This window comes from Pseudorca crassidens, chromosome 11, assembly GCF_039906515.1.
Source record: "Pseudorca crassidens isolate mPseCra1 chromosome 11, mPseCra1.hap1, whole genome shotgun sequence".
NCBI lineage: Eukaryota > Metazoa > Chordata > Mammalia > Artiodactyla > Delphinidae > Pseudorca > Pseudorca crassidens.
In genome coordinates, this window is record NC_090306.1 from 47002943 (window position 1) to 47025893 (window position 22951).

Consider the following 22951-nt stretch of genomic DNA (forward strand, 5'->3'; position numbering starts at 1 on the left):
GTCACTGTTTACATTGGGGCCGAGCAGAGCCTACAGCTCAGATTCCCAAGTCCCTGCCCCTACTTATTCCCATGCCTTGAGGGTTGCTGGCGTGCGTTTCCCACCAGAGGTACAAAAACCTGGATTCTTCCTTTGTCTGAGACCGGGTCTAGACCTGTCTGCCTAGAATCTAGAGACACGCACTGGAGCCTAGCCGTCTCCTTTTCCAAGTCGTTGGCGCCGCCTGGTGGAGTTGCGGCGAATTCCCAACAGCCGTGGCTGCAATCCGAGACCTGGACTCGAAATGATTCCCCAGGGCCAAGTTGACACTTGAGCTGGGCCGGAGTAGGCGTGAGTGGGATGGGGAGCTCTGCTCACTTTGCGCAAGCCTCGGATCTTGCCTCCTCCCAGCCCCGTTTTCCCGTCCCCCTCCTTCTTCTGGCCCTCTTTCCTGTGTGCCCGCCCCCCCCCCCCCCCGCCCCCCGTCACCATACACATACACTTCTGATGGAATTGCTCCCATCTCAGCGGGCAAAGATAGAGTCTGAGTCTGGGGGACGGAGGGCAACGAATCCAGATTTTATTGTCAGGGAGGGGGAAAAGGGAAAGACGTGGGCTGGGGGCCGGGATTGCTACATCGTCAAGCATTAAGAGTTGATGGGGGAGGGGAAGGCCAGTGGGGCCTGTCCCCCTCCCGCGTCTGTGCTGGAAGGACTGACGATACGGAAACCACAAGGTGGGGTGGGGAGGTCACGACCCCGCCCGAGTTGTGCAGTGGAGGTGTCTGGTGGGAGGGGACAGCCATGAGGTCTAGGAGCTGGGATGGGGTAGGCTACAGACTGCAAATCCTGCGGAAAGGGGCGGGGCGGGGGCGAGGCTTCTATTGCTTTTTGCTCACAGTTTTGCGGAAGGCGAGGCGGGGGTGGGCTTGGACTGGACACCCCTTGCCCCCCTTGGTACCCCTTGGGCGATGGGTGCTGGTGAAAAGAATGGAATCCGGACTGGGAAGGAAGAAGGTGAGGGAAGGGTCTATAGGGGCATCTACTTGGTCCCACCCAAGTGCCAGAGATGCCACCAAGTGCTGCCCGTGGGCCCGGCTAGACCTGGGCTGGGGCGTGATGCGGGGCGGGCACAGTGAGGTTGCAGGCGGTAAAACCAAAGTGCTTATGAGGGACCCAGGATCCCGCCTGCTCCCCTCCCCCTGCGGAGGACGGGGGTGTTCACGGAAGCGCTTCAGTTTGGGGGTAGGGGGCCGGAGTCCCAGAGTCCGCTTATTGCCAAGAAAATCCATTTCTGCCCCCTGGACCCCGATCATGGCTTGTGAACCCCGTTTTGTGCTAGGTTTGGGGGGAAGGGCTGGATGCACATGGCTTTTGGGAGGGGGTGTCTCCAAGGGGGCCCGGGGGTGAGACAGCCCCCCCTTTTCTAGGGGAGAGGGAAGGGCAGGGGGCGGGGTTCCCTGAGATCTGGGGTGTTCCCCCCCTTCTGAAGCCCCCCTCCCCCGCTACCCCTCCCCTTTCCTGGAACCCCGTACCTCGGGGTGGGGGGGAAGGAGAGAGATCATTCAGGGAGTGCCGGGAGGAGGGACGGACTGGGAGCCCGGAGGCCTGGGTCCCGGCTGGAGGTGGGGGGTTTGAATGGGAGGGGGTTCAGGGTTCAGGTCAGTAGGGGGAGAAGAGGATGGGTCCGTGCGCAGTTCGGATGGGCCCGGGGGCCGGGTGGAGCAGGGGGTGGGTGATCGGCGGTCCCTGGAGAAGAGGTGCGGCGGGAGCCGGGCGCAGAGACAGCGGGGAGCCTGCTGCCGCTGCCATCACCGCAGCCACCGCGAGGGGGCTGGGGAGCAGGCCTCCGGCCAAGGACTTGGGCAGCTCCTTGGAGAAAGTCAGAGTGCCCTGCAGGGGGGAGAGGGGCGGGGAGAGGGAAAAGTCCTTCTGTGGCCCCGCAAACTCCACCTCTCCCAGGGCCGGCCGGCATCCCCTCTCCTCCCCGCTCCGGTCCCCGCCCCTAGGACGAATTCTCCATCGCCCAGGCCTCACCGCAAGCTCCCCGGCGCCCCTGGGCTTCTTGTGACGGCTCAGTAGGGGGTTGGGCTTCCCGGCCACGCCATCTCGGTGCCGCCGGCTGGAAATGTGCTGCAGGGACCAGTGGGTGGGGGGCTGTGAACCACGGGGAAAGGAGCAACCGCCAGGGAGCGGAGTGATCGCACCTCAGCACCTGGCCCCGCCCCTTCTGTGGCACCAAAGGACGAGCCTGAAGAAGAGTCTCACCCAAGCTCCCTGTCCCCCCTCCTCCCTCAGCAGGTGCGCTCTCCAGAGTCCTCGGAAAGGGCCTTGGACCCACCTGTTTCAGTTGGACCTCCGAGTTGACCTTGACATTGCAGATCTCACAGTGGAAGGTTCGGTCCTGGGCAGGGGCCTCTGGTTCCCCGGGAGTGGGAGGCCCCAGCCGAGGGTAAGCTTTGATGGGGCCCAGTCCACTTCGGGCCTCCAGAATCGTCTTGTGCTTAGTACCTGGAGCCCCCAGAGGGCGGGAGGTAAGAGGTGGAAAAAAATTCTCCAGGCTTACTACGCCTCAAATACCCACATTTCCAATTACTATATTGGGGGGGGGCATCAAGCGTGGGGGCTTTCCAAGGCCCTTGGGACCCTTCCAGACACAAGGTGGGTCAGGGGAGAGTCACAGTTACCAGAAATAGGGCGGGGGCGGGGAGGGAACCGAGAAGGTCAGGGGCTAAGGAATGAGGGAGATGATTAGGGAGGGAGATAGGCTGGTGAGTCTTCGAGGGTCCAGGGATGCTGGAAGCCAGGAGGGTTAGGACATAGCGAGCAGGAGGGGATGGGGGAGGGGAGCCCATACCTTTGTTATGTGCCTCAAGCTGGGACAGGGAGTTCACTGCCACCTTGCACAGAGCACAGTAGAGCAGCCGCTTGGCCTTCTCCTCCTCTTCCTTGCTTCCCCCAGGCAGGGAAGCTGGGGCTGGAGTCCCCCCTTCACCCTTGGTCACACCCTGACCAGTCTCCGGAACACTGGGAGGGGATGGGGAGCCAGGCTGTTTCTCTGGGGATCCTGGGGCTGGACCCAGTCCATTTTCCATGGAAACTGTCACTGGGGGAGAAACATAGGGATCATCCCAGATGGCTTTCGGAGAAGATTCTTTATGTGGAGGAGACCTAGCCCCGTTTCCCGGAGGGCAAGGGCCCAGGAGTCCCCACCCTGTGACAGCACACATGCTCTCATGCCCTGAACCAGAGCCAGATGTGGTCCAGCTGCCGCGGGCTGGGTGTGAGACTCCAGTGCCTGGCTCATTCTCCATGAGCTGGGAATGGCCGAGGGGTCCAGCCCCACCAGCCTCCCCTCAGCCAGGGTGAAGCTGGCAGCCAGCCTGGTGAGGGGGAGAGGGGCACGGAACAAGGAACCTCCCCTCCGAGGCCTGCCAGCCAGCCTGGGCTTCCCGCCCGGCCAGCCCCTTCTCAAGAGGCCTGCCCAGTCCCCAGGGAGGCATGCCAAAGAACTCTAGAAGGGGCAGAAGCGAGGTGAGGAGAGGTTGGGAGAGACAGGCACAGACATGGCAAAAGGGAAACAGAAACAGCAGAACCAGAGAGGGAAGAAACAGGGATGTGGGCTGCTCTATAATTCATGGCTTGATTAAAGATGCACAGGCCCCAGGCCTCAGCGCTGGGTTCTGGCCTCTGCACAGGGGAAACTCTAGCGCTCCCATTCTTGCTCCAGCAGCTGATCCAGTTTCCGGGTCAGGGGGAGGCCGGGGGTGGGGCTGGGGAGCTGGTGGGAGGGGACCTCCTGAGCCCTGCCAGTGTCCATTTTGCTGGTCCATCCTGTGATCTTTCCTTTTCTTTTCTCTTCCTCATTCCTGACATCATTTATCTCCATCCCAATCCAGACAGCACACTCACATCTCTATCTGGACAGAAGCTCCTGGCTTCCAAAAGCAGGGCAGGTCTCCTTACCTCCTTAGGGAGATACCCTAGGAACTAAGTGAGGTAATATGTATCGAGCACCTAGAACAGGGCTAGACAGAAAAGACTAGCTACACCGCCACCATCATCATCCCCCTTTGACAGAGACATTACCAAGTTAACCTGAGATGTTCAGGCTGAGAAGCAGCCAGAACACAGTTAGAACTCAGCTCACCCACTCGCCCTGTCTGTGCATCCCCGAGGGACGGTGTGTGTGTTTGTGTGTGTACGTGTGGTGAGAGTGGGGCCTGCTTCCCAAGCTGGTGGTGCAGCTCCTTGGTTTTCTTTCTCCTTAGGGTAGGGCAGGAAGGACAGGCAAGGACAAGGAGGACATGGGGAAGTCAGGTCTCTCTGGAGTTGCCATGACTGACATCTGATGTAATCCCAGGATGGGGGTGGCTCGGATCGTCCGTCTTGATGTTCCTTCTTTCCAGTTTCTTGGCTGGGAGTTAAGGTTGAGGATGGCCACCAGCCACGAGGGAGAAAGAATCTCAGAGTTGCTTTCTGTAAACCCGGAAAAGACCTCACAGATCTTCAAGTCTCACTCCCTCATTTCCGAGGGACAAAAAACTCTGGCCCAGAGAGGTCGAAAGATCTACCCAAGATCACACAGGGAGTTGCCTGGGTTTCCTGGGCTCAGTCCTCCCTGGGGGGAGCCCCCATGGGCAGGCCCTCAGATATCCTGATTCTCTCCCCTGCCCCTCTCCCCAAGATGAAATGGTCTCTCCCTGGATTTGGTGGTTCCCTCTTTCTTGAGGAGGTTTGCCAGGTAGCCTCACCCTAGCCCCTGTCTGAGTCACTGGGAGGTGGGGAGGACAGACAGTGGGGACTCTGCTGAGAGGAGCTGGGGCAGCAGTGGGGGTGACAGGATGGAAATTTCGCGTCACTGGCTTTGGCTGCAGGACTCACCTTGGGTGGGGCTGGGGTGGGAGCTGAGGAAGAGAGAGATGAAAGCAGAGGAGAGTTCTGGGAACTGGGGACAGAATGGAGGAGGCAAGTTCAGTTGAAGGATGCTGGGGGGGAGTCAGACATACCTGGACGGGGGGCTACACCCTCTCCACTTGGGGGCGTGCCGCCTGGGGGAGCTGGATCTCCTGCTTCCCGGACGCTGGGCTCCCTGCCTCGAGTCTTGGCAGCCTCGATGCCTTTGACTCTTCGGGCATGGCGATTACCCTTGTAGTGGGCCTCAGCCTGGCTCTATAGGGATGGAGGAAGAAAAGGGAATCTGAGATCGTCTTTCATCTGAACGTTCTCCCCATGGAGCTCCTTCAGGTGCTGGGGTGGCCTCAGCAGGCTGCACTTAACCTCTCCCTACACCAGGGAGAGGTAGAGCCCCATGTCGAGGACCCTGGTTACTCAGTCGCTGGGAACCGGGATCCCCACCTAGCCCAAGCTCTACCCCACCACCACACCCAGGCCCTGCCTGCTGACTCAGGCTTCCCACCTTGTCCAGGGGTGAGGGAAGGGGACCTCACAACTATAGGAGAACCCTAAATGGGAGGGGCCGAGCAATCTAGCCAGTCCGCATCCTCTTCGACCCCCGGCCTTCTATGCCTGTGTCCCCTGGCCACAGGATCCAGCCTTTGCTGCTCCTGGGACTCCCACCCTCACGCTGGGAGTGCCAGGAGCTCTGCAGCCTGGGCTGTACCCTGACTACTCCCCTCTGGGTCTCATTTTCCCCGAAGCCTCTGCGGACACCCTGGAGGACCCTGGCCTCAAGCCCAGCTCTGGAGACAGAGAGAGCAGCAGAGACAGCTGTCAAAACAGAGGTGCTTGGTGGGGGAGGGGAGGGGAGGGCAAAAAGAGGAGAGGGCTGTTTACTATTGGCCCCTGGCCCCTCCAGTCTCCCACCCTCCAGCAGTGAGCAGAGCCAGGGTTGGGAAAGGGGATGCCTGGGGTCGAGGTCAAGGGGAGGTCTAAATCTGGGTTGGTCCTGGCTCCACCCCACACTGTGTGCACCCCCTGCTAAGAACACACAATCCTGGAACCACAAGGTCACCCAGACAGGCAGTAAAGTAGAAATAAAAGGTGTGGATAGGCAGGAAAAGACTGACAGCCCAGGGGTGGGCCAGGGGTGTGCAGAGCCTGGAGGCATGGTGTGGCATGTGTGTGTGTGTGTGTGTGTGTGTGTGTGTGTGTGTGTGTGTGTGTGTGTGTGTGTGTGTGTACTGGGTAGAGAAACAGAACATGCTTTCTTTTTCCTACTCAGCAGAATGAGGCTCTGCTGTTTTTCTCCAAAACTTCTCTCAACTTCTCAGAACCTGCACGCCACAAAGCCCCCTCTAGACCCACACAAAAGTCCCAAGGGAGCCTCCGAGGGAGAAAATCTGGGAGGCCAGACACCAAGGTTCTGAGTTTGGGGTGGCTTCTCCCATGGGAGAGGCTTTCCCTTGGGAGAGCAGTGGGGGCCAGGCCTTGTGTGTAATTTGGAGGGAGGATGGCAGAGAGAGGAGGAAGCCAGGAGGTTAGAGGGAAATGGGTGAGCCGGGGAGGAGTTTAGCAGAGGCCAAGGAGGGCACAGGCTCTGCAGGGAGCCAATGACATAACTCAGCCCTGTACCCAAGACCAGAGGACCAGAGGCCACACTCCCACCCAGACACAGATGGCCACCTGTGTTCCAAGAAGTTCTGAGCCAGGGATGCCTCAGTCCCCAAGGGAGGGAGGGGTCAGCCTTAGAGGACTGGGCTATATACTTCATGTCAAAATATACAGCCATCTCTTGTCCCTCCCGAGTGCTTTCCATCAGCCCTGCCTCTCCTGCAGTATCTCCTCATATCCCCTTAATCCCTGCCCCTCACCCAGAGCTCCCAGACCCTGCCCTCCCCTAAGATCCCCTGGTTGTCCCTGCCCCAGCCAGTGGATGGGTGAGCAGCTGGGTTTCTTACCTGAGAATTGAAGCGGATCTGACAGACATTACAGGAAATGATGGGCCGCTTGGTCTTGAGTAAGGGTCCCCCAAAAGTGTGGGACAGTACAGCCTTCTGCACAGGGTCCATCTGTGGAGGCAGGCTGGGGTGAGCCAGGAACCCCAGCACAAGCTCATGTCCATCACAACCCCACTGGCAGCAGCTGGGTTGAACCAAAGTCCCCAGAGCCTCCTCCCAATCCCCCAGCATGCCAGAGGGCTCTGAGCCTCAGCTCCCTGATTCCCTCCCAGCCCAATCTTCATAGCACTGGGAGGGACCTGAGAGATCCCCTGGCCCAGTGCTCCCATTTGACAGAAAGTAGAAGTGGTTTGCCCAAGGTCAGAGCATGACTTAATAGCAGAGCTGGGACTTGAACCTGGACTCGTCTCCATCCGTTATACCATGAAGATCAAGCTCTGTCACCTTGACCTTTCTCCGGGGCTGATCCACCAGAGGCCCACTCAGGAAGTCTCAAAGCATCCCAGACCCTAGGGCTCTCAGCTGAAGCCTTTTTCGGCCTCCTCTCTGGGGCAAGACCATCAACCGAGCCAAGCTTCTGGTCCCAGGAGGCAGATGTTCCTAGCTTCCCATCTCTGCGCCCCAGGTTGCCCTGACACACTCATTCCCTGGACCTCTTAAAGCAGTAGCTTCTAGAGGGAGCAAAAGAACCCAGGAGAGAGTAGGTGGCTCCAGCGGGAGTCAGTAGAGAACATAAGAAGCTGGGCTGGCCTGAGGCAGCCCGGGGATCTTCTGAACTCCCTCCCCTTGGTCACAGGGCTACGGGGCTGGGAGGGATCAGGAACGGCCTCTGCCCCCACCCTGGGTCAGCAGATGTCTTTGCAGTCTCCCGCCAAGAGTTCACATGAGGCGGGAAGAGGATGGGAGTTTCTGTCTGAGGCTTTCTGCGATGAGGATAAAGCCAGGGGCCTAAAGGCATGAAAACTGCCTCCCTGCCCCGTCCTCCTCCCTTCTGGCCCCCAGGCGGCCAGGGAGAGACGAGCCTGGAATGCAGCTGAGGCTGAGAAGAACTGGGTGGTGGCTGGGATCTCTCATAAGCATGGAACCAGATTAGAGCTGAAACCTTATCTTCTAGGTGGAAGGATCAAGTGAAAAAAAAGTTGCTGGGGGTACCCAGCTCCTCAGCTGAGGCCCTCCCTGCGCCCAGGTCTTCATGACTCCCCATGAGACACCGGTGAGAGACAGGAACACGGAGCAGGGGGAAGAAGGTGGTCTGGAAAGGGGCTTTAGCATCCCTGTGAAATGCGCCATCCCATTTGGCAGTGACAGAGGCAGGAGCCAGGTTCAGATAACCAGTCTGACAGACCAGTGTCAATTTCCTGGCCTGCCGTTGGCTGGAAGCAGCCCCTCTCAGTGGCTTACTCTTCACCTCCTGGAAGCCCAGGTCCTTTTCAGGGAAAAGCCAAACAGGGGAAGACTGGGTGTGTCTGTGTGTGTCTAGGCAGTCTATGATCAATCTGTGCAGGGGTGGAGTGTGAAGGCGTGTCACGTGCTGTGTGTACATCATTTCTGTATCAACAGTTCTGTGTCAGGGGCTCTGCCGAAGCCATGAATGGTCAGGTTGTGCAATCTTCAGCTGTGTGTTTATCGGTGTGAATGTATGATGTGTCTGGCAGGAAGACAGACCGAGTTGGAGACAGGCTTTAATCAGAAAGGGGAGACAGAGGTTGCACTCAGCTCCCAGCCTCCGGGCGACAGTCCTCCCTAACCAGGGACCCCCCCCCAACTCTGCCCCAGGGTTCTCCATAGCCCCTGGATGTCCTCACATGCTGGGTGGGGAATGGAATTCAGCCCAAACAGAAACCCAATCTGGGCCAGGAAACCTAAGTCGATGAAAATGGTAGGGAGAGAGGAGTGGGATGGAGAGGGGAAAGCAGAGGTCCTGGCTCTGTCTGTGCCCCACCCCAGGACCCCAGCCTGCTCCCCAGAGTGGCTGAGGACCCAGTGCCCTGAGGATGACCTGTGAGCTGACTGTCCCAACATCCATCCCCTGCAAATTGGTCCCTGTCCCGCTTGGCTCCTTCCTCCAGGTGAGAGCCTTTTCCTTTGCACAGCCCTCTCCTCAGGCTTAAGTCCATAAACACCAACTAGGGGTGGGAGGTGGGCAGAGAGGAGGGCGGCAACCCAGTCAGGTAGGTCCTTCCCACCCTCTCCTCCGGGAACTGAGGAGACACCAGGCTGAAGGTGAGGGTTCCTGGGCCCAATCCCTGCGCAGGTGGAATATGAGCCACTGAAGTGCTGCTCCAGGCCAAGGTCAAGAGGCCCTGGTGACCTAGATGAGGGCTCTCTGGGGAGGGGTGAAGGCCAGCATCTCCCAGAGCCCTCTCACTCCAGAGCCCCTTCCCTAGGATTTTGGCCTAGACACTGTCTGGAAAGGTCCACAAAACAGTCTCCTCCCACCTGCCCTCCAATAGCAGACATGAAAGGGAATCGCTCTCCTAAGCTGGGGCAAAATGAATCAGGAAGGGCAAGGGGGAGGGAAGGGGGAAACCAGATCAGGAACACCAGGAGGGGCTGTGATTATATTTCCTTCCATTGCCCTTTATCTGATGGCTCCACTGCCCCTGTCTGACCACCACACCACCTCCCCGCCCCAAATAAAGGCAAAAAGGGAAGGGGGATGGAATCTCAGGGATGGGAAGACCTGAGGGACAGGAAGGATTGAAACAGGAAAGAGAGGGAGCTAGAGGGTGTCTAAAGAGCAGGTGGAAGCTGGTGGGGGAGGGATGCTAGGAAGGGGACTAAGGCTGAGATGGGGTCAGGGCTGCATAAGGGATCTGACCGGCGGCGTGGCAATTTGAGGGTAGGCGCAGGACCTGATGGGAAGTCTGAAAATTTGGGGGACTTCAAGGATCTGAGAAGCAGAGGCCGGGGTATCCAGTATGGTGGCAGCAGTCTGGGGGGCGCCAGATGGGATCCGGAGATTGGTTGGGGCCGCGCCGGTCGTGGGGGATGGGCCGGATAACCCGAGGACCAGGCGAAGGGAGAGGTAGGGAGCCGGGCAGGGGCGGGCGGGGATGGGGTGGGGGGGCGCTGCGGCAGCGGCGGGAGCCAGGGAGAGAGGAGGGGCCGGGTGGCTTACCCTGCGGGACCCCGGGGGACGCGGTTCCATGGCCCGGGGTGGCGGACCCGGGAGGGGAGGCCGAGCCTGGCCGGGCCGGGCAGGCCGGGGACGCGGCGCTCGTTGCCCGGGTGGCTCGGGGCTGTGCGGCCGGGCCGGCCCGGAGAAGGGGAGGCGGCGCCGGCCCGGCCCGGAGCCCGCCCCAGAGGCGGGGCCGAGGACGGGGGCGGGGATAGGGAGCTCGGGAGGCTTGAAGGGGCGCTAGGGCGAAAAGAAGAGAGGACGGGGTGTCCATGTCCAGACACTGGTTCCAGAAAGACCTGGTCCTGGCGAAGGGCCCCTCGGCCTGGCGACGGGGCATTGACCAGATGCTCCACTGGACTTCCTCCAATGGGGACCCTTGCTGGGTCCAGTATCCCTACCAGTGGCCGACCCTGTTTCTCTAGCTTGGACCTTTCTCCTTTCTTTCACCCCTTCCACCCTCGCTCTTCTGCTGACAGCTTCTCTTTCGAGTCCGCAGACGACCCTTTCCCTGCTCCCTCTGCACACGACTCCTGTGCCCCTTATACATGTTACTTCCCCTACTAGGGATGCAAGACCGAGCCCAGGTACCCAGGTGTCAGGCACTGCTCTCTTAGTGACTCCTCTGAACGGTGGAGCTGGGGTCGCCCAGGGCAGAAGCGACCTCAAACTGGGGACAACATCCCTAACCTCTTCCCACCTCCTCCTCTCGCCCGCCACCTGCTGGAGAACCAGGTTCCCGAAGGGCTTATGCTTCGTGCACTTGCTGCCCTCTGGCGGTAGAGTGGGGGCAGCACTGGGGGACGAGGGACAGGAGGGCAGAACAGCCCACTGCCCCAGACACTTCCTTATCCTCTCTGGATAGGTCCTAGGATTCCGGCTATCTCATCTCCGGATCTCATCCCCTCCGTTCCACCTAGGGCCGAGAGATGAGCGAAGCAGGGGCCTGGATGTAGAGAGAGGCTGTCTTTGGGAGACAGTGAGGGATGTCCAAGGGCAGAGGGACGCATAGTTCAGGGAGGGGTCTAAGGGGTAGGAATTACCCGAGTAGGAGACATCTGGAAGTATTAGTGCAGGGAAGGAGAGACTCTTCCGTGAATAATAATACCATCACCACCACCTAATGTTGACTGAGCCCTTGGAATGTGCCAGCGTCTGGACTGAGCTCTTTGCGTGGATTATCTAATTTAATCTTTACAACCACTATTATAATAGTAAATACTATTATTATCTTCATTTTATAGATGAGGGAACTGAGGTTTAGAGAGGCTAAATAATTTGTCCAAGGTCATAAGCTAGTAAGTGGCTGAACTGGGATTTGAATTTAAACCCGGGCGTTCTGACTCCAAAGCCCTGTACTTAACTGCTGCACAGTACTGCCAGGGCATGTCTGCAGCTTTTCTGCAGTCCTCATTCCCCTGCAGAATTTGGCACTATTGATGCAGCCTGCCACACTCTCTCCCTTGGCTTCTCCAACTCTATAGGAACTTGGTTCTGTCCCCACCCCGTCCTGTGGCTCCTTCATTTCCTTTGCAGGGGCCTGCCTCCTCCTGTTCCTACTGCCTAATTCTGCTTATTACCCAAGGCTTGGGCCTTGGAAACTACCTTTCTCTCTCTGATCCTCTATTAAATAAAAACAATGAAATAACGTAATAATCATAGCAGCTTACAATGATTGAAAACTTACTTTGTGCTAGGTGCTAGGCATTATGATTATGTAATACGATTCTCACAACAACCTTGCGAGTTGCTATTACTGTCTTCTTTTACAGCTGATAAAATTGAGGTTCAGAGTGGTTAAGTAATTTGCCTAAAGTCACACAGCCAGTACTTTTGGAAAATCAATTCAAATCCTGCCAGTCTGATGCCAAAGCTGGTATCACTCAACACCTGGCCACACTCTCTCCAAGCTTATCCACTCTCATGGCTTTAAATAGCTCCTCCCCACTAGAGGCCGTGGAGCCATGAACCTGGGGAGTCAGAAACTTGGGATTATCCACGGGAATCAACAAAGTAGCTTTGTGATCTTGGGAAAGTCACTTAACCTCTCTGGGTCAGTGTTTCCTCATCTATAAAATGGGGACAAAGATAGGAGACCCAAGGTTAAGTGTAAATCAGGTATGTAGACTGGGGGGAAACTATTCCCAGCACCTTCTGCTCCAGTCACACCCAGTCAACTGCAGTTTCTCAAGTGCTCTTTTTTAGCCCTTGTTTCAGTCTGCAGTGTTCTCTGAAATCCCTTTTAAAATCCTACTAATAGTTCTTCAAAGCCCAAATCATAACGTCATCTGCTCCAGCTTCAATCCCTTTTTCCTCTGCTGTTTCTTTTTTTTTTCCTGCTCAGCTCTGGTTGGTCCCTCACCACATGCAATAAGTCTTTCCTGACACCCCCTTGGGCTCCCCTACAAGCTACCTGCCTCCAGCACAGCTCTTCTCACACTATAGGGTAAATGCTAACTTACTGTCTTTCCTACTACACCGTGAGCTCTCCAAGCACAGACTGAGTCCTGTGTCCCTGATACCAGTGCCTAGCACATAGTAGGTGCTCAAAATTTTTTTTGTTCAATTGAATTTTTGTTAGTGTCTCTGTCACAATATTTATAACCCTTCCTCTGTTTTGCATTGTAGATCACTGCATACACATCTATACTTTTTTCCTGAATATAGCGCCTTTAGCATGGGAGCATGTCATATTTACCCTCATGTCTCCCTTTTATCTAGGACAGTGCCTTCCTGATCGTCATTACTCAATTTTCTCGTCTGTAAAACGAGGATAAAATGACAGCTACCCCATAGAGTTGCTATAAAAACTGAGATATGAAAAATGCTTCGTAAACCTCAAAGCGCATTGCAAATGTTGGTTTGGATTCTCTGGGAGGAGTTTGGAGGAAGCAGCAGGTATAAAGAGAACTGTATTTGGAGTCAGATGCTCTGGGTTCAAATCATACCTTAGGCACGTACTGCGTCCACTTAGATAAATCCCTAAACCCTCTGGGCTTTAGTTTCTGTCTTCCAGTATGTCAAACTGGAATAAGAATGTCTACTTTGTTGGGTTGTGGTGAGGATTAAATGAGATCAAGTATAGAAACATCTACTGCAGGGAATTCCCTGGCAGTCCAGTGATTAGGACCCCACATTTTCACTGCTGAGGGTCTAGGTTCAATTTCCTGGTTGGGGAACTAAGATCCCACAAGTCACACAGTGTAGGCAAACAAACAAACAAACAAAAACCACACACACACACAAAAACACATCTGCTGCAGTGCCTGGTGCGTAGTTGATGCTCAGTACGTGTTTGTAACTGAATATGGTTTGATGGTGGGTTACTTGAATTGAATAAAGCTGACTTCCCCCAAACCTTTAGCTCCAGCCCACTCTCCAGGACCCAGATTCCAACTGTCTGCTGGACATTTTTGGCTCAACGTCCCACTGGCCCACCAACTCGCCATGTCCTAAAGTGCGTTCAGCAGCCTCACCCCAGGCCAGCCTCCTCCTCTAACCCCCTGTCCCTGGCAAGGTGAGTTCTTTCTCCCGGTCACAGAGGCCTGAACCCCGGAGTCATCCTTGACTCATCTTCTCTCCCCTACCCCCAAATCCTGGTTGGTCACCGTGGCCTGTCAAGATTTCCTTGGAAAAACCTCACCCACCCCGCTTCCTTCACGCACTCTTCCGATGCCGCGGGCCCAGTCTGGCTCTCCAGGTTCCCCTGCAGGCCCTTATTGCTGAGACAGCCTCCTAACTGGCCACCATCCTCCAGTCTCTGCTCCCTTCCATCCAGATGCCCCACTCACCTGCCTCAAACACTGCCCCTTCCCACTCACTCTCCTGCTCAAGAATGGATAATGCCTCCCTACTTCATAGTGATTAAATCTAGACGACTTTGCCAGCCCTCCAAGCCCTACCCCACTGACCCTACCCTATCCACCCAACGGTGGGCTCCAGAGAGCTGCAGCTTACAAACAGCCTGCTTGTGCCCTTGAAGAGTCTCTCTTTCCACCTCCCTGTACTCACTACCACCAGTCAAGGTCTTGTGACTTCTCTCGATGGTGGACTGAATGAGATGATTCATATAAAACACCTAGCACAGTGTCTGGCCCATAGCTGGATTTCAGCAAATATTAGTTATTATTGTTATTGTTGTCAACAGTATACCAGAGAGCCAACAACACTTGTAACTGACTAGAAGTAAAGGAGATGGGGCCCTGAGAAGACATAAGGAATTAGATACAAGAGGAGAAGAGGGCAGGGACGGAAGCAGCGGGGGTGGCAGAAGGGTGGGGAAGGCAGGCAGGCTGCTACTCACAGTGCTGTAGTTGCTGAAGAGGCCCAGGGTGGGTGCCGGCTCCAGTGGGAAGGGCAAGATCTGCTTGAGGTCCAGTGGGGGCTGCATGATGGGGGGCTGCCGTAGCAGAGGGAGGGGCCCTGCCCGGCTCAAGCTGCCTAAAGACCAGAGAAAACATCATGTGGGGCAGGAAGGCTGAAGCTCAGGAGCCCAACCCAAGCCTGGCAGTCCCACTTCCCAGCTGGGGGCCCACACTCAGAAGCGTGACCCCCACCACACACACTTCCCCTGCTGGCTGGCTCCGGAGCAATGGAGCACGGTGCCCTGTGGGCCTGGGGGAGGGCGCAGACCCGTTGTTCTTCCCTTCTGGGTGATTTTCACTTCCCCCTTCTCCAGCCTCCCTCCCCCAAGACCTTTAGGCATTTTACAGACCCAGGAAAATCACAGGCCTTCTCTGCAGGCCGCCTGCTGGACCACAAGGACTCGGGAGTCCCACGCCCCTGGCTACTCCCTTCCTCTGGTTTTGCTTTCCCCCAGGGAATCCCAGAGGCTAAGTCTTACCCCAGGGAGAACTGTCAGGTGAGTGATTCATCCCACTGCTTAGAGAGGAATATTGAGGCCTGTATTTGGAGGAGGGCTGCTGGATCTCTCATAACTTTGGCTCCCCAAAGTTATGATTTTGCCCCAGTCGTAATTCTTAATTAACTGTCGATGTCTCGGGGTAGGAAAGTGGCATTCGATCTGGGAGGTGGACTGCCTGTGGCCATTCTCAGAGCCCCTTCTCCCCACCTTCCTGTCCTCCCCAGGTCCCTCTGTCAGCCGCAGGAATGTTCAGCTCAGGCTCTGCGGGAGGAACTGCGACCAGTCCCTGGGAGGGGAATGCCTGGGTCTGACCCCAAGGGGAACTGAAACTCCACTACCGTCCCTGAAAGCTTCTCCTCCTGCCCCAGAGCCGTGGGAGGAGCCCTGCCAGGCTCCGCACGGCTGGCCCCTCTGGGCTTCTGCTGGCCCAGCTCCCTTCTGCGACTTCTCTGTCCACCAGTCAGGGAACTCTGGCTGCCCTTCATGGCTCTGGCAACCCCCTGCCAGCAACAGGGGTCCCCAGGAACAAAGGCAAACCCAGGAGGCTGCAAGCTTAGCCCCGTCCTCCCATGACCTTACTGGGGCAGAGGGTCCCCCTGGGATCCTTTCCTACTCCCTCCAGAGACGGCCCCTTTTCATACCTTCAGTGTCTGGTGCCTGCTGCCCCCAGGCAGTGGCCTGGCCCTGGCCCCCCAGGGGCCTGGGCCTGACAGCGTCCCCTTCCCTTGGTTCTGCCCCCTGCCCCCTCCCTTGCCAGCCTCCCCCCCAGTCCAGTCAGTAGAATCAGCCAATCAGAGTCCTGGAAAAGTGGGGCAGAGGGGAGGGCGGGGGAGCAGGGATTAGGGGAATCGGATGCGAGAGGGTGGGGGTGGGGAGGGCTCAGGCACAGCTGGGGGCAGGGAGCTGGTCCAGGAAGGTCTGGAGGGGTCTGTCTTTTCCACCCACTGCTCCGACTGGGCAGCTAGGGTGCCTGAGGCAGAGAGGGGTCAAGGCTGCTGGGAGCTTGGGCTGCAGACATCTAAGGGTTGAAGGAGAAGGCCAGGATGCTTGGCTTTGGCCCTTGGACAGCTGGGGGTCTGTGTGTCATGTCCGTTCCCTCCTCTGCCACCTCGGGGTTGAGATGGGGTAGGGGGAGAGGAGAGAGAGAGACAGACAGACAAAAGTGAGTGAGATAGAATGGGAAAGACTGACAGAAGCAGGAACAGGCGACTGAGAAAAGGGACATAGACACTGAGAGAGAAGAGGACAGGGGACGATGGAGAGATGAAGAGAGTGAAATGAGAGAGAAACAGAGACACCGCTGAGAAGCTGGACACAGAGCTAGAGACGAGGGCAGAAAGACCAGAGAACAGAGAACGAGAGAGGGAGAGAGGAGAGAGTGGGACCGACAGACTGATGGGGCAGGGCGACCATCTCCCCTTCCCCTCTGTCCGCCCATGGCTTCTCCCCTCTGTGCCCGCCTCCTCCTGTCTGGCACACAAGGCCAGGGCAGCCTTAACGAGCCCCAGGCGGCATCAGGAATGGTGAGAGAAACCTGAGCACTCCCAGAGCCCCAGGCACCCAGCACCCACCCCAGGCAGCTGGCCCGGGGCTCGTGTTTGCTCCGGCCCCAGAGAGGGAGGCAGCTCAGCTCCTTGACCCTTTCCTGGCTCTGAACTCTCCAGGCCCCCACCCCTCAAACAACCACCTCAGAGGAGAGAGGTGAGTTCCACAAAAGGCAACAGAAGAAAAGAATGTTTTCAGGTAAAGCACTCTGAGTAGTAGCACATGTAACCTCTGAGGTAACTATTCTATGGGGTAGCTGCTGCTAGTTTTTAACCATCTGACACTCGAAGAAACTGAGGCTCAGAGAACTGAAAAAGACTCGGCTGACGTTACACAGCCTGTAAGTATCAGAGCTGGGATTTCCATCGAGGTCTGCCACCCTCTTTCTCTGCTACGCAACCCCAAAGGGCTCCCATTTAACCCTGAATTCAGCAGAGATCTGAGAAAGGCTTCCATCTTGTCCAAGGAGAGGACGGGGAGAACAAGTTCCATGTACTTCCTGGGGTTGGAGGAAAACAGGTAGCAGCCCGTCAGTTCCCTCTAGCCAGCAACTCATCTTTTCCACTGACAGGAGCCCTGGGGTCGGGGGAGGGAAGGGGAAGTGGGAGGAAGGAAGGAAGGATGCAGTGAGGCAAGGAAGCAAAGTGGGCAACTGGAGATTCATGTGTCTCTTTCCCAGATTCCTGGGTCCACTCCACTGAGATCAGAGGTGGGAGGGGGCAGATGGCAACTTACGGGCCACGTGGGGAGAAACTGGGCCCTTGGTGTCAGGTAGCCCACGCCTCAGTCCCCTCTCGGCCATCCTGAGAATAATAAGGGCCCACTGTATGCCAGGCGCTTTACATATATGCCCCCCTGCGGACGGCTCTACTGCTCACTAGCTGGGTGACTAGCTCGTTTCCGAAGCCCCTCTGTCTCATTTCTCCTTTGTCAAATGAGAGCAACGGTACCTGCGTTGTGGAGTTGTTGAAAGGATTGAACAAATCCATGTAAAGTGCTGGCCTGCCACAAAGAAAGCTCAATAAATGTTTGCTAAATAAACGAATCCTCATCTTATAGATGACTGTCAGCTCAGAGAGGGGGAGTTAATTGAGCAAAGTCACACAGCTAGTGAGGGATTTGAACCTGTCTGGCTGGCTCCAGACAGGGCTTTCAGGCACCACACTTTCCTAGGGATGGAGGGGGAAAAAGGCAGGAATATAATAAGGGCTGTGAAGGAGGAAATCCAGGGCTTCATATGGCTAGGTGAGGGCTTCAGGTGGGTTTGGAGGAGGAGGTGGAGAGCAAACTGGAGTGTGTGTGTGTGTGTGTGTGTGCGCGTGCGTGCGCGCACGCGTGCGGGTCTGCACACCATGTCAGGCGTGACAGGGAGGAGCTGAGGCCTGGCTGGGACAGGCCACTCCAGAGGGAAGCTCATTAGCTCCAGCAGATAGAGCCCCACCCAGCTCCGTGGGGAGCTGCCAAATGCTTTATTAAAGACAGTTCCCAACCACTCTGGGGGAGGTGAAGTCTCAGTCCCTTGGATGGATGGCCGTCTGTTCATTTCTGCACCCCACCTGGACCTAGGCACTTTGATCCTGCTCCGGTATCCCCCCAGCACCAGGCCACAACCAAGCCAGGTCTGACTCCTTACTCCTTCCATCCCACTCAGAGCTCGTCTTTTCCTTCCTCTCTTCCCCAGAAATTCTGGCCAGGTGGGAGTCCCAGTCCCTTGGCTGTCTCCGGTCGGGCCTAGGGCCTGAAGCCCCTGTGGCAAAGAATGGGAGTGTCTGCCAGTGAGCTGGCTCTGGGAGCAGCAGCGTCAGGGTAGGAACAGGAGCCAGGAAGGATGTGAGGGTAAGGCTGCAGGTTAGCGTTCGTCTGGAGATTGGGCCGCGATGAGATTCAGATCCCAGAGAGGTATCGGGGATAAGGTTGCACGTAGCGTTAGGGCCCAAGGTGGTGAAAAACATGGGGTCAGCACTGGGTTAAAACGGGAATTACGCTCTGGGGCCAAAGGAGAAATGAGATTTGCGTCTGGACTGGAATCTCATCTCTAATCCATCCCCTTTTCACTTTGGGCCTTTTGGCCTCTTCTAACCCCAGAAATGCCTAAAACTGGGGGATTAAGGGGAGAGCCTGGAACCCCTAGATCTTGCCTTCTTGACCAAGTCTCAGGTATTTGAGGTATTTGTCCCCTTCTGCTGCAATTTCCCCCTTCTTGGCAGGAGGCCGGCTGAGTGCTGGAAAGGCTTTGAAGTCAAAGATGAAAGCAACAAGGGGATGATTATGAACAACTACTCAAAACATCATCCCTAATAACCCCGGGGGAGATGTGGGTGGGGGCAGGGCCTAAAGGGGGGAGGTGGCCAGGAAAGGCAGAAGGAAGACCCCTGGGGAATTTTCCCCGGCCTGATGGGAAAAGCCTCCCTCAATGCCCCCGCCCCACACACCACACCAAGGGCCCAGTTGGAGAGGAGGGTAAGCAAAGTTCAAACGGTGAACCTGAGTCCAGAGCCACCACCTTAAACCTGGGCCCACAGTCTAGCTCTTGGGCAGGCAGGCTGGGCCTCACCTGCCGGGCAGAGCACCTGCACACAGATTCAGTGGACCTCAGCGTTCAGAACCTGAAAACCTTAGAATGGGCCTCAGGCCTGGCCGGGAGCTGCCTCCCTCTCGCCTTCCTTCGTCAAAGGGGGTTAAGGTATGTGGCCCGCCAGGCTTCCCACCCCTCTGTGGGCTGGGCACAAGGAGGGAGTTAATCGCAGTGTCCTCAGGGAGGTGTGGTGGGCGTCCAGTTGGTGGCCCCTGGCATTCCTCCTGTGGTGGGATCTTGGGCTGGTTCGAGCAGGTTCCCGAGGTCCTCTCCAAGGCCTACTGACCAGGAGAAGCACGACTCCAACTGGCCTGTCCTGGACAAGCATGATGTTGCCTCTGGGGCCCGTGCCCAGGCTGGGGCCAGGGTGCAGGGATGGCACAGGTTGGAGGAATGTGGAGCCTGTGCTCTGGGAACCTGAGTCCAAGTGTGGTGGTGGGGGTCACGCCAGGGTCGGGACAGTCTTCATAGATGGGCCTGGAGTCTCTTTCCTGCTAGAGACACTCTTGGGAAGAAGGCAGGCAACCAGTCATTCGTGCCTCTGTTGGCTCATTCATTTAATGGATTTGATGGGATGCCAGGTGGAGAGGGGCAGATGTAGAGGGGTAAGAGCAAGGAGCTACAGGAGTGGGGGGGCGAGAAAGGGGTGGAGGAAGGAGGGCAGAAGGGGAGAGAGCCACCTAGTGGGAGTCAATAGGGGTCAAAGGAAAGAAGAAAAGCAAGAGTCAAGGGGGCCCCAGCAGAGGGCTGAGGTGGGAGCCAGGCGAGCCCTGGGGTGCCAGCATGCAGCCAGGTGTCCCCGGTGGGGGGCAGGGAGACCACAGGTGTCTGGGCCTGGTGGGGGGTCTCCCACCACAAACAGGGCCCAGGAACCGGCCTAGCCAGGACAGAGGGCAGAGGTCAGAGGTCAGAGGACAGAACAGGCCTGTGGACTATCGTGGAGGCAGGGGCCTGGAGCCCGACTGATGAGGAGTCCTTTCCTCCCCCTCCCGGGGCTCCCTTCCCATGTAGGTCATGAGGCTGGGGTGGCTGTGGCTGAAGGGATGTCAGAGCCCCGCGGGAGTCTCCCTCCGCCATCCTTGTACTCCCCGGGGCCCCTTCCTCTGCTGGTGCCCCCGGCCCAAGGCAGGGGTGGGGGTGGGGTGGGGGAGGAAGGAAGAAGAAGGCAGCCGGGAAGGAAGGGCCCAGGCAGCCAGAGCACGGAGACAGAGGGGCAGGTCCCGGCGTGTTGGGGCAGGATGGCTGCGGAGACAGGATCCGAGCCGCAGGGGCCCTGGGATGGACAGTTTCCCACCCCTTTTTCTCCCCAGACCCCTTATCTTCAGCCCTCAGGTTCCCACCTCCCACCACACACCTCGAAGCTACACCCACCATCTTCTCCCCCCGCCCGCCCCTCACTTCCTCCTTTCCCTCTTATCCTGGGCCCAGAAGGATGTCGGAGTGTTTGAGCTAAGGGTGGGGGAAGGCCCCGGGGCGGGGCGGGGGGGGGAGGGGGGGACGGGTCAGAACCTTTCGCTCAACTCCGCCAGGCCAGGACCAGCCCCTCCCCCAGCCTCTCGTAGACTGTCATATAATATTCATGAGCCTCATGAATACGCAATGTTCTCATTACGGGGCGGGGGTCTTACTCGGCTCTGTCTCCCCCTTTACCACTCCCTGGATCACCGGGAGAAGAAGTGGCAGTTTGGGGAAGAGGGAAAGAGGGGGCCCCAGATGTGGAGCCAGATGAAGGGGGAGGGGGAACCGGTGGCTGACGGGCGGCCGCAGTCACCGCGGTGCGGGAGGTTGGGGGGTGACCTACTGAGAGGGACCCAGGAGCCTGGAGCCGCGGAGCCGCAGAGCCCACTCACCGAGGATCATGCTGGGGACCCAGGCGTCCGCGGTTCCGCGTCGCTCTGTCCCGGGGGCCGTTCTGGCCGGGCTGGGGGTACGGGGGGTGGAGTCGGGGGAGGAGCAGAGGCCGACCGAGGCGGAGCGGGGGCGGAGCCCGCAGCAGGTGAAGACGGGAGGAGGGGGGACCCGGGCACCCAGGGCTCCAGGAGAGGGCGTCCTGGCGGCTCCTTGTTTCCTCCCGCTTTCTCTTCTACTTGCTGCCCTGGGTCTTCTGGATTTACGGTGTCACTGCAGCCAGGGCTGGGGGAACAAGACATCTAGAGGACGGTGTGTGTTGATACAGGAAGCCGGAAACTAAGATGCCTGGGATCCCGGGAAGGGCTGAGTCTGAGGGCGGGAAGTCTGGTCACAGGCTGATATGGGGTGGGGAATGCCTAAGTACTCTGGCGAGGGATGGGGCCTGGCTGGATGGGACACCTGAGTCCTCTCCAGAGTGATGGGCTGGGCAGGAGCAGAGGGTGGGGCAGAGAACGTTTAGGTACTAGTTTGTTTCCCTGGCTCTGGAGCAGGATGCCTGGGGGCTGGGTCTCAGAGGTGAAACGTGGGGTTGAAGATGGACCCCGGGTTGATCTCTGGCTGGGGTCCGAATGCCTAGGTCCTTAGGGAAGGTCTGAGGGAAGAGATTGCAATCAGTGGACCCAAAGAGGTGGAAATAGAAGCTTGCGACTGAGCTCATTAGGGCAACCAGAGATGACAGAAGATCAAGAACTGAGGCTGAGCCTGGTAGAGATGACCTGGATTGGTGGGGATGGGAGCATCTATCCAGGGCATTCCCCATTAAGGTGAACTTGGACTGAAGAGGCCTGGTAGGGAGTCTTTGATGAGGTGGAGGGGAGGATGGAGGATAGGACAGAATGTATGGGCTGGGGAGAACGTCAGAGGAGAGGCGGAGTACAGGACACCGGATGTATTTTGAGGACCAACAGGATGTATTCCAAGGCAAGCAACTGGGACCGCGGCATGAGGCTGGAGTCTGGGAGTCTACGAGGTGTCTGGGGAAGATGCAGCTGCTGCAGCCTGGACCTGTCTGTACCTGCCCCAAGAGGGAGGGCAGCAGGAGGATTTCCCAGAATGCCAAGCAGCCAGCTTCAGGCCAACCCCAGCCAGAGGGAAAGGAGGTGTGAGTAGGAACTAGAACACTTGGGATTTAGGGACAGTGGAGGCAGGGAGGAAGAGGTCGGTAGAAGGGCGGGGGGACTGGAGTCTTGGAACAGTCTAGGAAAGAGCAAGGGGACTGAAGACTGGCATTCCTGGGTTCTGCAGGGAATTTAGGACCATAGGGCTAATTAAGGTACAGGAAGTTCAAGTTCCTGTTTCTGGGCCCCAGCAGTCTCTTGTCCTCACTCCACTGATCTGGTTTGAAAAAAAGATCTGTTTCTGCACCTGCCAAGATGCTCCAGCTCAAGGGCAAGTGAATCCTGGGGGTGCTAATGCCTTGGCATTGTTCTGATCCAGAGACCCAGAGATCTCAGGGGACTGTGGCCTTGCTGCCCGAATCTGGCCTTGGGGGGAGAAGGTAGGGTCTCCGAGCCCATCAGAGGAGGTCCTCTTGCTCCAGAACCGACCTACCACCATGCTGTTCGAGCCTAGTATCACAAAGCCTGCTTCTCCCACACCTTGTTACCTACCCCCCCTTGCCTCTTCCCACTCTTTCTCCTGGGTGGACTCAGAGGACAAACCAGAGTCAGCATCAGGCCTGGCTGATCAGTGATAGAGACCCCTTTGCCCTCATCCTCATCCATCCTCCCACTCTACCCCCAGGGACTCTGAGTTAGGGAGGTCTTAGAAGAGGGGTTCCTTAGCTCACCAAGGGGAGGCAGCTGGCTGGAGGGCGGGGTGACCTTGCAGGCAGCTGGAGGGGGACAATGTGTGGGATGAATTCATTATTGATGAGCCCTGCACCCTGGGCTACTAATGAGCCCAGGCCGGCTGCTCTAATTGATGTCAAGAAACTTGAGACCCCCAGATCAGCTTCCCGCCTGCCAGCTGCCTCTCCTGAGCCCCCTCCCCCTTCTGTGCCCCCAGCTGCTCTGTTCCCTTCCCAGGGCCTCCTTTCCATCTCCACTGACACAGACGAGGCTAGGACTCAGGACTTCCCCTTCCCCTCTTGTCCCT

General features: G+C 57.6%; 1 protein-coding gene across 8 annotated transcripts; it reads right to left on the minus strand.

Moving 5' to 3' along the window:
- Positions 1-535: 535 nt before the first annotated feature.
- On the minus strand, positions 536-20929 carry ZNF385A (zinc finger protein 385A). 8 transcript variants are annotated; one of them, XM_067696835.1, is made up of 8 exons: positions 20794-20929; positions 14263-14399; positions 6839-6949; positions 4988-5150; positions 2836-3084; positions 2320-2489; positions 2016-2135; positions 536-1871 (listed from the first exon to the last, which is right to left on the minus strand). In XM_067696835.1, exons 1-8 carry the CDS (start codon positions 20801-20803, stop codon positions 1641-1643), a joined length of 1191 nt encoding a protein of 396 aa, XP_067552936.1. In that variant the 5' UTR covers positions 20804-20929; the 3' UTR covers positions 536-1640. The 8 variants fall into 8 exon arrangements, with proteins under 8 accessions (XP_067552936.1, XP_067552943.1, XP_067552942.1 ...); XM_067696842.1 differs by lacking the exon at positions 20794-20929 and adding an exon at positions 15465-15573 and having other exon boundaries at positions 2016-2111; positions 2836-3078; XM_067696841.1 differs by lacking the exon at positions 20794-20929 and adding an exon at positions 15465-15573.
- Positions 20930-22951: the final 2022 nt, after the last annotated feature.

Coding starts and splice junctions, on each gene's coding strand:
- ZNF385A (XM_067696835.1), bottom strand. Junction 3,085..4,987: donor GGGTGTAGCCCCCCGTCCAG/GTATGTCTGACT, acceptor TTTCTCCCCCAG/TGACAGTTTCCATGGAAAAT. Junction 2,136..2,319: donor CGGAGGTCCAACTGAAACAG/GTGGGTCCAAGG, acceptor CGTGGTTCACAG/CCCCCCACCCACTGGTCCCT.